This window comes from Anabrus simplex, chromosome 14 (genome assembly GCF_040414725.1).
Source record: "Anabrus simplex isolate iqAnaSimp1 chromosome 14, ASM4041472v1, whole genome shotgun sequence".
Classification (NCBI taxonomy): Eukaryota; Metazoa; Arthropoda; class Insecta; order Orthoptera; family Tettigoniidae; genus Anabrus; species Anabrus simplex.
In genome coordinates, this window is record NC_090278.1 from 3,643,134 (window position 1) to 3,656,594 (window position 13,461).

The following is a 13,461-nucleotide window of genomic DNA, read 5'->3' on the forward strand; positions in this document are numbered from 1 at the left end:
ATTTAACAGTACGAAAAATCATAATATGAACGTAAAGTTAGAATTCAAAATCTGGCAAATATTCAATTCTGCAAAGAGGAATTAGAGACTGGATTAATAAAGAATTCACAACTTTTTCGAAAGTAAGGGCCGGGTATACAACTGACAGGGAATCGGCCACCTGGGTGACACTCCTCATTTCGGATCAGTCGTAACATACTGTACATACAAACATCTTCGTTTTCAACGTTCAGTCTGCAAGCCTCTGTCGATTTACCAAACTAGTTCTGTGTCCTCGTTTAGTTCTATACCTCTTATCTTTAAGGGGTAGACCTACACATTTGAACATAGAAAAAGGGGTGTATTAAACATTTTTTTCCGCAGCAATGGAGATTAATACAAAAAGGAAAGTTAGTAAGACAAACACATTATTCCTTAATAATATGCGTACATACTTACAAATCATAGAAAACTATATAATTATCATATATATTATTTCAGTAGTATACATCCCTTTTGCGGCGCTCACAAGTAATCGATCAAATGAGCATTCAAAAGAAAGAGAACAGACATTAGCAGTGACGAATTGCACTCTCATTTCATAAATACTGATAATTTCCTTAAAAAATGATTTTATAAAATTATACGAAGTGTGCGATTTGCAAATACTGTTGCAGTAGGAAAATAAGCGCCATCATTGCTGTCTACTTCACATTTGGCCGCTGGGACGCCTGTTTTATGTCCATTATAATATGCTGCATTTATCAGTTAAGAAAAGAATGATAGCAAAACCAAAATTTACTTTCGGGACATTCGTCAGTGTAATAATATACTTGCATTTGCTTCCGATCAAATGGATACCATAAATGTTAAAAAAATCAAAGATTACATTAAGTGGTAAGTAAGATTGTCTAATACTGTACTGATTTGTTTATTCCTTAGTTCACCAGAGGGCTACTCCACCACATACTTTATGAACATGCGCCTAGTGCATAATAAATTAATTATTCTAAATGACGGTGTATCATGGCCACTATTTTGTCGTTTCCTTCATAATTTCCTAACACATTAATATTTTTCTATGATTCTACTTGTATTATGATTGGTAATGTTATAGCTACAAGATGTACTAGAATCAGTGAAGTCCATCAAGTATAAATATTTTTTCATGAAGTTATTTTCAAGTAGTGAATATTTTCACTAATTTTCATTTGAAAATATTTTTTTAAACTTAAGCAACAAAGCGAGGTCAATCATTCCAGAATATCTTCCTTTTCTCTATGAAATATACATGCATGAAAAATTTCATCTTAATATCTTAACAACTTTCAGAGTTATCAGGGAAACGAGCAACAAACTTACTGATAAAGGGCTCGCTTGGGTGACAGGGTTTCACGTTTTTGGTCATAACTCCGAAAGTATTGGCGATATTAACAAAAAATATTGACTGTTATAAAGAGAAAAGTTCAGTTTTAAATAAAAAAATTGAAAAATCGCATTTTTGGTCCGTCTAAAGTGTTGGTCCACCCTTAACTCATTACAGATTGAGTCTAGACATTGTTGTCATCATCTCCTTCCACTTCTCTTACCCTCCACGATGGAGTCCATTATTCTCCTACGTAACCTGTCCTCCTCCATTCGCCGCACACGACCCCACCACCGAAGCCGGTTTATGCGTACAATTGTATACATCGAGTTCATTCTTAAATTAACTTTTATCTCCTAAATCCCTAGTACCCTCCTGCCATTGTTCTTACCTGTTTGTACCGGCCATCCTTTTCGATACTTTCATGACTGTTAATTCTAACTTTTGTCGGGCTGAGTGGCTCAGACGGTTGACCGCTGGCGTTCTGAGCCCAGCTTGGCAGGTTCGATCCTGGCTCAGTCCGGTGGTATTTGAAGATGCTTAAATACGTCCGCCTCGTGTCGGTAGATTTACTGGCACGTAAAAGAACTCCTGCGTGACAAAATTCTGGCACCTCAGCGTCTCAGAAAACCGAAAAAGTAGTTAGTGAGACGTAAAAACAATAGCATTTTTATTCCTTCTGACTTCCATGACTAAATTGTTAGCGTGCTGGCCTTTGGTCACAGGGGGCCCGGGTTCGATTCCAGGTAGGGTCGGGAATTTTAACCTTAATTGGTTAATTTCGCTGGCACGGGGGCTGGGTGTATGTGTCGTCTTCGTCATCATTTCATCCTCATCACGACGCGCAGGTCACCTACGCGCATTAAATCAAAAGACCTGCAGCTGGCGACCCGAACTTGTCCTCGGACACTCCCGACACTAAAAGCCATACGCCATTTTCCTTCTAACTTATGAATATCTTGAGTCCACCCAGCTTTCACTCCCGTAAAGCAAAGTTGGTCTGAAAACAGACCGATGTAAAGATAGTTTCGTCCTTCTTACAGAATACTGTTGATCGCAACTGCGACCTCACTGCATTACTACAACTTGATTTAATCTCACTTCCTATACTACTACCATCCTGGGAGAACGCACATCCTAAATACTTGAAACTGTCTACCTGTCCCAGGTTTGTATTTCCTATTTGGCAATCAATTCTCATACATTTCAGGTGCCTCCGTGGTTCAGGCGGCAGCGCGTCGGCCTCTCACGGCTGGGTTCCGTGGTTCAAATCCCAGTCACTTCATGTGAGATTTGTGCTGGACAAAGCGGAGGCGGGACAGGTTTTACTCCGGTTTAACCTGTCATTCCAGCAACACTCTCCAATATCATTTCATCTGTCGGGCATTGCCCCAGGGAAGTGCGACAGGCCTCGGCAGCCCGCACAATTCCTATCCTCGCCGCAAGAGTGTGGGCTTCATTCATTCCATCCCTGACCTGGTCAATGACTGGAAAACAGGTTGTAGGTTTTCATTAAAATTAATGAATGAAACTATGTTAAAGTTTACCGAGATATTGCATCAGTACTTGTAAAATCTAAACACCCTACTGCACTTCACAGTACACTTAGCTTACAAGGCATGTCAGTATTAAGATCGTTTTCATCTTCCCCTCTCAACCCTAAGTCCTCTAGCAAAACAAATTCCAGGAAAAAAGCTACCCTCGGGTATCTAGCTGACCTTGCCCAAGAGAGGGTTAACCAAACTTGCAAATTCCAAAATTCCAAAAGTATTGAAAATGAAAAGCTGTTTTCCAGTCATTGACCAGGTCAGAGATGGAATGAGTGATGCCCCCATCTTGCGGCGAGGATAGGAATTGTGCCGGCTGCCGAGGCCTGTCGCACTCCTCTGGGGGTAAAGATTAATGAATGACAGATGAGATGAAATGATAGTGAAGAGTGTTGGTGGAATAAAGGATGACAGGGAAAACCGGAGTACCCGGAGAAAATCCTGTCCCGCCTTCACTATGTCCAGCACAAATCTCACTTGGAGTGATTGGGATTTGAACCACGGAACCCAGCGGTGAGAGGCTGGCGCGCTGCCGTCGGAGCCACGGAGGCTTTTTGGACTTCCCCCTATCATTAAAAACAAATAGTGTCGATCGACTTTTCTGTCTAAAATGTAGGTACCAAAAGAAAACAAAGTGAACATTCATCACTTAAAAGTGTACAGAATAAGAGTAATACACTGTACTTACATATTTCGGTCTCGTTAACGGGTAAGGCGTTGGTAGAAGAGGCCATGAAAACCAGAATCACGAAACTTCTCATCATTGTTGACGATGAAAGACGATCTTCTCCTCTTACGAACCCGCTTTCTTTGAATCCTCTTGTTCTTGCCCACATTATTCTTAATATATACTAGTCTTTTCTTTACAACCTTTTCAAAAATATAGAGTAATTTCAAGTATTTAAGACACATACAGCACAAATAACCACCGAAAGGTTAGGTACGAATTCGTGTCTTAAAACCAGAACACGAATATTTATTTTAACGCATATGAAAACTATCAGCAATGTTGTGACGCTATTGTAATATCAATATTTATTTTACAAATCGCTCAAGCTAAATATTTATCGCCTATAGCATGAATATTAGCGAAATAATACTAGAACACCCTTCACTCCTCTGTTGAGGTATTGAAACTGCTTAGTCAATCATATTTCAACAACATATATGCAAGTTATTATGACGTCGATGGAGTGTCTAAAAGAAAAAAAAAAAAAAAAAGAAAAACAGCACTTCTCATAAGAACAAATGGTTAATCTGTCTTCTTCACCGCCTTCTCCTTGGCTCAGCCGATGTTCAACTGTCAAAGCAAGGCCCATTACACTCGGGTCGAGAGACAAGCCGCGACCGCTCCAAGGGCTTTGCTTCGTTTGTGTTTTGTTTTGAACTTGTCGGAAGAGAGAAGGAAAGAGAACTCGGTACACAGCAATCAGGTAGCCTAGCAACGCACACACGAACGTGCCATGTTATCAGTTACTCCTTTTTTTTTTCTTCGTGTGGAAAGCGACACTTTTGAAATATAATAAGAATAAGAAACCTTGAGAAAAATATGGTCTGAGGCTATACTTAATAAGTGACTCGGGAGGTTGTTCTTGGCAATCGCGAAGAACCTCGAGGTACATTTCCGCATAATCTACTGTCAAATTTACCGTCTGTACTACCAAATTATCTTTTTTTAAACTGGTTTCTGTTCCATGCCATTATGGAAGGAAATAGGATATCTTGTTCTGTGCCTCAAAGGTTAACATGTTATCGAGGTAATTTAGAATCCAGTCTCTTTCAATGCGACGATACCAGTGATAAATATAAAATAATAAAATCCTTTGTGTATTGAAATCTAGTCGTATTTAACTAACACTTAAGGGAATATACTTGGTTATTCTTATTTTCTCCGAAATCTGACAGTGTTAAATGTGCGAAACGTAGAGAGTCCTTCATTTTCAATTAGTCCTACAATTTAATAGCCCCATTTTCCGAACGGCTGGTCCTCTTCCGTTGTACATCTCATTAATGGTAATCGTTGGCCATCTGTGAGGCTCCTTGGACGAATGGCCAGCGGTTCAGAGGCCTCGGATTCGTTTCTCGGACGGGTCGGGGTTTTAACTTTGCTTAATTCCTGCAGTTTATATTATTCTTACCTAATACACATATTAATTTACAGACAACACATCACGCTACAAATCACCACAGAAAACTACAGTACATCCTACATCTACGTTCATCTGTTTGTCATATTCATACCTTGTTCTAAGCCAGACGAGTTTACAGCCTATACTTCCCTCAAAAACCCACAGGACTAGTCCTGGTTGTCTTAAGATGTGTCCTACCATTCTCTTCCTCAATATTAGCTAAATCGATCTCCTCTTACCGATTCGATTCAGTATCTCTTAATTCGTGATTCGACCTGCCCATCTCACCTTCAGCATTTTTCTGTAACACCACAGTTTATAAGCTTCTGTTCTCTTTATTTCTGGGCGAGTTATCGTCCATGTTTCACTTCCATACAATGCCACGTTCCAGATGAAAGTCTTCAAAAACATCTTTCTAATTCCTATATCAGTGTTCGAAGTGAGCAAATTTCTTTTCTTGTTTGTGCTAGTCTGCGTTTTATGTCCTCTTTACTTCTGCCATCATTAGTTATTTTACTACCCATGTTACAATATTCGTCTACTTTCATTATGAATTCATTTCCGAATCTAATATTTCCTGCATCACCTGCCTTCGTTCGACTGCATCCCATTACATTTCCTTTTGATTTATTTTCATCGTATACCCCTTCTCCAATAGCCAGTCCCGTGGTGTAGAGGTAGCGTGCGAGCCTCTTACCCGGAGGCCCCGGGTTCGATTCCCCGCCAGGTCAGTGGTTTTTACCTGGACCTGATGGCTGGTTCGAGGTCCACTCAGCCTACGTGATTAGAATTGAGGAACTATCTGACGTGAGATAGCGTCCCCGGTCTAGAAAGAAATAACGGCCGAGAAGATTCGTCGTGCTGACCTCGTAATCTGCAGGCCTTCAGGCTGAGCAGCGGCCGCTTGGTAGGCCAAGGTCTTTCAAGGGCTGTAGTGCCATGGGCTTTGTTTTGGTTACTCCTTCTCCAAGACTGTATAGGCTACATACCATTCAGCAGTTCTGCAGATCTTCTGCACTCGAATAAAATAACATCATCGGCAAATCTCAAGAGTTTTGATTTCCTCTCCTTGGATTGATTTCTTTCGCCGCCTGTTATATATACTGTAAATGGAGAAGGGACCAACTCCCTTCTGGATCGCTCCTTCTTTTTGACAGCTGTCGATTCTTATCACACCGAGCTCGATAGTTGCAGTCGCTTAAGTGCGGCCAGTATCCAGTATCGCGAGATAGTGGACTCGAACTCCACTGTCGGCAGCCCTGAATATGGTTTCCGTGGTTTCCCATTTTCACACCAGGCAAATGCTGGAGCTGTACCTTAATTAAGGCCACGGACGGTTTCTTCCCACTCCTAGCCACTTCCTGTCCCATCGTCGCCATAAGACCTATCTGTGTCGGAGCGACGTAAAGCAACTTGTAAAAAAAAAAAAAAAAAAAAAAAACCACTGCAAAAAATGCATGTGGCAGTAAAGGTGGGTTCAGTCTACACTAGTGCTCACCCAAAGTAGTTCGGAAATGTCCAGGAAGAAGAGTAAGAAGAAGGAAAATTTAGCCCTGCTGTAGGTAAGTTCAGTAAGAAACTTTTTATTTTATTTTATTTTATTTTTTTTTCAAAAGAGGCACCTGAGCCAAGGCTCATAATGGTGCAGTACAAATAATTACATTTGGCAACAAAGATGAGATTTGAGAACATCAGCTTCTAGGACAAAAATATAATATACTGTACAATGAATAATTATAATATTAATTACATTTCCTCCTCTGCGAACCATGTGACCTTGCCGCGGTGGGGAGGCTTGCGTGTCCCAATGATGCAGATAGCCGAGCCGCAGGTGCAACCATATCGGATGGGTATCTGTTGAGAGACCAGACTAACGAATGGTTCATCGAAAGGGGGGTAGCAGCCTTTCGGTAGTTGCAAGGGCGGCAGTCTAGATGATTGACTGATACGGCCTTGTAATAATACTCAACATGGCTTAGCTGTGTTGATACTGCGACACGGCTGAAAGCAACGGGAAACTACAGCCGCAACCACCTCCCGAGGACATGCAGCTCTCTCTGTATGAATGATGTACTGATGATGGCTTCCTCCCGGGTAAAATATTCCGGAGGTAAACTAGTCCCCCATTCGGATCTCCGGGTGGGGACTACACGAGAGGGGGCGATCATCAGGAAGATGGATACTGACATTCTGCGAGTCGGAGCGTGGAATGTTAGAAGTTTGAATCGTTGTGGTAGGTTAGAGAATCTGAAAAGGGAGATGGATAGGCTAAAGTTAGATGTAGTTGGTATAAGTGAAGTACGTTGGCAGGAAGAACAGGATTTTTGGTCAGGCGACTACCGAATTATCAACACGAAATCAAACAGGGGTAATGCAGGAGTTGGTTTAATAACGAATAAGAAAATAGGGCAGCGGATAAGCTACTACGACCAGCATAGTGAAAGAATTATTGTCGCCAAGATAGACACCAAACCAATGCCCACCACAATAGTGCAGGTCTATATGCCTACTAGTTCAGCGGATGATGAAGAAATTGAAGGAATATATGAGGAGATAGAAGATTTAATACAATATGTCAAAGGTGACGAGAATCTAATCGTGATGGGAGACTGGAACGCAGTGGTAGGCCAAGGAAGAGAAGGTAGCACAGTAGGCGAATTTGGATTGGGACAAAGGAACGAAAGAGGAAGTCGGCTGGTTGAATTCTGCACTGACCATAATTTAGTCCTCGCCAATACTTGGTTCAAACACCACAAACGACGGCTGTATACGTGGACGAGACCTGGAGACACTGGAAGGTATCAAATAGACTTCATTATGATTAGGCAGAGATTCAGAAACCAGGTGTTGGATTGCAAAACTTTCCCAGGAGCAGACGTGGACTCTGACCACAACTTGTTGGTCATGAAATGCCATCTGAAGTTGAAGAAATTGAAGAAAGGAAAGAATGCAAAAAGATGGGATCTAGACAAGTTGAAAGAAAAGAGAGTGATGGATTGTTTCAAGGAACATGTTGCACAAGGACTAAATGAAAAGGCCGAAGGAAACACTATAGAGGAAGAGTGGAGAGTCATGAAAAATGAAGTCAGTAGGGCTGCTGAAGAAATGTTAGGAAGGAAGAAAAGATCAACTAAGAATCAGTGGATAACTCAGGAGATACTAGACCTGATTGATGAACGACGAAAATACAAGAATGCTAGAAATGAAGAGGGCAGAAAAGAATACAGGCGATTAAAGAATGAAGTGGATAGAAAGTGCAAGGTAGCTAAGGAAGAATGGCTGAAGGAGAAGTGCAAGGATGTCGAAGGCTGTATGGTCCTGGGAAAGGTAGATGCTGCATACAGGAAAATCAAGGAAACCTTTGGAGAAAGGAAATCTAGGTGCATGAATATTAAGAGCTCAGATGGAAAGCCACTTCTAGGGAAATAAGACAAAGCAGAAAGATGGCAGGAGCATATCCAACAGTTGTATCAAGGTAACGATGTAGATAATTTCGTTCTGGAACATGAAGAGGCTGTTGATGCTGATGAAATGGGAGACCCAATTTTGAGATCAGAGTTTGACAGAGCTGTGAGTGACCTAAATAGGAACAAGGCACCTGGAATTGATGATATTCCCTCTGAATTACTGACTGCCTTAGGAGAAACCAGCATGGTAAGGTTATTTCATTTAGTGTGCAAGATGTATGAGACAGGAGAAGTCCCATCCGATTTTCGGCAGAATGTTGTTATACCTATTCCCAAGAAAGCCGGTGCTGACAGGTGTGAAAACTACCGCACTATTAGTTTAGTATCTCATGCCTGCAAAATTTTAACACGTATTATTTACAGAAGAATGGAAAAACAAGTTGAAGCTGAGTTGGGGGAAGATCAATTTGGCTTCAGAAGAAATGTAGGAACACGTGAAGCAATCCTGACTTTACGTCTAATCTTAGAGGATCGAATCAAGAAGGACAAGCCCACGTACATGGCATTCGTAGATCTAGAAAAGGCATTCGATAATGTTGATTGGACCAGGCTATTTATGATTCTGAAGATGATAGGGATCAGATACCGAGAACGAAAAATTATCTACAACCTGTATAAAAATCAGTCTGCAGTGATAAGAATCGAGGGCTTTGAAAAAGAAGCAGCAATCCAGAAAGGAGTGAGGCAAGGCTGCAGTTTGTCCCCTCTCCTTTTCAATGTTTACATAGAACAGGCAGTAAAGGAAATCAAAGAGAAATTTGGAAAGGGAATCACAGTCCAAGGAGAGGAAATCAAAACCTTGAGATTTGCCGATGATATTGTTATTTTATATGAGACTGCAGAAGATCTCGAGAAGTTGCTGAATGGTATGGATGAAGTCTTAGGTAAGGAGTACAAGATGAAAATAAATAAGTCCAAAACAAAAGTAATGGAGTGCAGTCGAACGAAGGCAGGTGATGTAGGAAATATTAGATTAGGAAACGAAGTCTTAAAGGAAGTAGATGAATATTGTTACTTGGGTAGTAAAATAACCAACGATGGCAGAAGTAAGGAGGACATCAAATGCAGACTAGCACAAGCAAGGAAGAGCTTTCTTAAGAAAAGAAATTTGCTCACTTCAAACATTGATATCGGAATTAGAAAGATGTTTTTGAAGACTTTTGTGTGGAGCGTGGCATTGTATGGAAGTGAAACATGGACGATAACTAGCTCAGAAAGAAAGAGAATAGAAGCTTTTGAAATGTGGTGTTACAGAAGAATGCTGAAGGTGAGATGGATAGATCGAATCACGAATGAAGAGATACTGAATCGAATTGGTGAGAGGAGATCGATTTGGCTAAATTTGACGAGAAGAAGAGATAGAATGATAGGACACATCTTAAGACACCCAGGACTTGTTCAGTTGGTTTTTGAAGGAAGTGTAGGTGGCAAGAACGGTAGGGGTAGACCAAGGTATGAATATGACAAACAGATTAGAGCAGATGTAGGATGCAATAGTTACGTAGAAATGAAAAGGTTAGCACAGGATAGGGTGGCATGGAGAGCTGCATCAAACCAGTCTATGGACTGATGACTCAACAACTAATTACATTTGGCAACAAAGATGAGATTTTAGAACATCAGCTTCTAGGACAAAAGTATAATATACTGTACAATGAAGAATAATAAAAATAATATTAAGGCATCCTAGTGATAGAAACCAAATATGAACAGCAGTGATATAGTATACTAAATCAGTACTCTATACGCTTGGCATTTTTACTTTTAGAAAATTAACAAGCTTGGTTTTAAAGATGGGTAAGTTAGCGGCTTCTCGAATATGCTTAGGTGTTATAATGACTGAGACACTAAACTGGACTGAACAAGTGACAAATACATGCCGTAAAGTGCAGAAATCTCTTTTTCCTCTCAAACGCTACTCTTCCATATTTCCAAAACATCTTAAAATACAACTGGTAAAATCCCTAATCTTTTACCAATTCTAGACTACTGCGACACTGCACTTACGGACATAACTCAAGACAGTAACAAGATGCTCGAACGTAGTTTAAACACCTGTATTCGATTTATATTTAAGCTTCGATATGCTTCTCACATTTCACCCTATTATAGGGAGTTGTCATTGCTTCGTGTTCATCAGCGTCGCAGTCTCCACATGTTGTCCCTTCTGCATGGCGTTCTAAACTCAGGTGTACCGAATTACACTGACTGACAGAGCAAATGCAACACCAAGAAGGAGTGGTCAGAACTTTATGCCAATTGCAGGGTAGACTGACGTCACTGAGGTATGCTCATGATGTGAAATGCGCCGCTGTGCTGGGCACGTAGCGAACGATAAATGGGACAGGGCGTTGGCGAATGGCCCACTTCGTACCGTGATTTCTCAGCCGACAGTCATTGTAGAACGTGTTGTCGTGTGCCACAGGACACGTGTATAGCTAAGAATGCCAGGCCGCCGTCAACGGAGGCATTTCCAGCAGACAGACGACTTTACGAGGGGTATGGTGATCGGGCTGAGAAGGGCAGGTTGGTCGCTTCGTCAAATCGCAGCCGATACCCATAGGGATAGGTCCACGGTGCAGCGTCTGTGGCGAAGATGGTTGGCGAAGGGAAATGTGGCACGTGCGAGGGGTCCAGGCGCAGCCCGAGTGACGTCAGCACGCGAGGATCGGCGCATCCGCCGCCAAGCGATGGCAGCCCCGCACGCCACGTCAACCGCCATTCTTCAGCATGTGCAAGACACCCTGGCTGTTCCAATATCGACCAGAACAATTTCCCGTCGATTGGTTGAAGGAGGCCTGCACTCCCGGCGTCCGCTCAGAAGACTACCATTGACTCCACAGCATAGACGTGCACGCCTGGCATGGTGCCGGGCTAGAGCGACTTGGATGAGGGAATGGCGGAACGTCGTGTTCTCCGATGAGCCACGCTTCTGTTCTGTCAGTGATAGTCACCGCAGACGAGTGTGGCGTCGGCGTGGAGAAAGGTCAAATCCGGCAGTAACTGTGGAGCGCCCTACCGCTAGACAGCGCGGCATCATGGTTTGGGGCGCTATTGCGTATGATTCCACGTCACCTCTAGTGCGTATTCAAGGCACGTTAAATGCCCACCGCTACGTGCAGCATGTGCTGCGGCCGGTGGCACTCCCGTACCTTCAGGGGCTGCCCAATGCTCTGTTTCAGCAGGATAATGCCCGCCCACACACTGCTCGCATCTCCCAACAGGCTCTACGAGGTGTACAGATGCTTCCGTGGCCAGCGTACTCTCCGGATCTCTCACCAATCGAACACGTGTGGGATCTCATTGGACGCCGTTTGCAAACTCTGCCCCAGCCTCGTACGGACGACCAACTGTGGCAAATGGTTGACAGAGAATGGAGAACCATCCCTCAGGACACCATCCGCACTCTTATTGACTCTGTACCTCGACGTGTTTCTGCGTGCATCGCAGCTCGCGGTTGTCCTACATCCTACTGAGTCGATGCCGTGCGCATTGTGTAACCTGCATATCGGTTTGAAATAAACATCAATTATTCTTCCGTGCCGACTCCTCCTTGATGTTGCATTTGCTCTGTCAGTCAGTGTATCTCTCATCAAACTTTAATTACCTCTCCTCCTATCACAACCACGATACACGATCTGGCTCCTTAGTCACTCCAGGATTTACAACCGCTCCTTTGTAGTCACTGCCGCTAGGCTGTGGAATACCCTACGTGCTACCATTAGAGATTTACGTTCTCATACGAGATTTAAGATCGATTGCCGAAATCATATGCTGAATACCTCTACCTGACTTGTTCGATGTGCGTAGTGTGAGTGCGTGAATGAGCTTATTTTCACAAAAATTAGAAATGTATTTGCTAGTTACAGGTTTCTTACTGTGTTTCCTTCTTTTATTATTACTAGTGTTAGTTTTAGAATTATTATCATGTTCATCTATATTGACGTGTTGTACATTCTATAATTATTTATTTTATTACTATCTCCATATTTTATATTAGTACTATATTATTTTAAAAAAGATTTGTTATGTTTAAAAATATATTTTAATAATTTTAAATCTTGTGGTTAAGTGTAAGTGAGGGCCTCGAGCCCTAACTTCGCCACGAATAAAGACGAATTACTTACTTACTGTTTTTCCTCTCAAAACAAGAATCACCACCACTATACAGAAATGTAAGTTATATATGCTGTAAATTTAACACCATCTGCATTACATGTTAGTAGTTGATTGCTGTAATAATAATAATAATAATAATAATAATAATAATAATAATAATAATAATAATAATAATAATAATAATAATAATAATAATAATAATAATAATAATAATAATTGCACCGGAGGTACACCTTCTCCGTCCATTTGAACGGCGCGCCTTCTAGAAGGCCATCTGTGCGGTAAACCTTAAACTATGTATCTGAAGAAATTTGGACCTTTTATCCTTAGATGTCTCTACTATCGGCCTATGAGCCCTCTCTGGCGGGAGGACGGACAATTCATTTTAAGGGAATTTGCTATTGTCAAATTTGGTAAACCTTAAGTGTTTTTGCATTGTTTTGTTCCTTTATGTGCTGAGGTTGACAGCACTACTACGGCTTCCTTCTTCCTTAAGTTATTAACCAATCAGAAATTTTCGTGTAGATTTTTCTAGCCAATTAAAATTGGGGGTGTGTACAGGCACTCTGCCTAGGTCAAGAGAGTTCTGGAAGTTTCCCTTCTGAGTTGCTATATAAGCTGGGCGCTTTAGGGCCGTATTGTCATATTCATCGCTCCGGGCTAAGTGTGTGTACGGCGTAGTTGGGGGCAGGGGCAGCCTTGCTGTCGTTGGAAGGCCCAACAGTTCAAGGTAATGGCAGACATTGATAGCTCCAGACAGTTAACTTGAGGGGAAGGTTTCGAACTTTTTTCTTAATGTGAAATTCTGAAGTTTAATATCGCCTTTTAAATGTAAATTTTCAAGCAAGTCTGAA

General features: G+C 41.8%; 1 protein-coding gene across 1 annotated transcript in view; it reads right to left on the bottom strand.

Annotated features, from left to right (window-relative positions):
* LOC136885782 (protein takeout) overlaps positions 1 to 4,103 on the bottom strand; it is a 95,965-nt gene extending 91,862 nt beyond the window's left edge. The window contains exon 1 of the mRNA XM_067158518.2: positions 3,581 to 4,103. Within this exon, the coding sequence (XP_067014619.2) occupies positions 3,581 to 3,728 (148 nt within the window). The 5' untranslated portion in view covers positions 3,729 to 4,103. The remainder of the gene's footprint in view (positions 1 to 3,580) is intronic.
* Between the last annotated feature and the right edge of the window lie 9,358 nt (positions 4,104 to 13,461).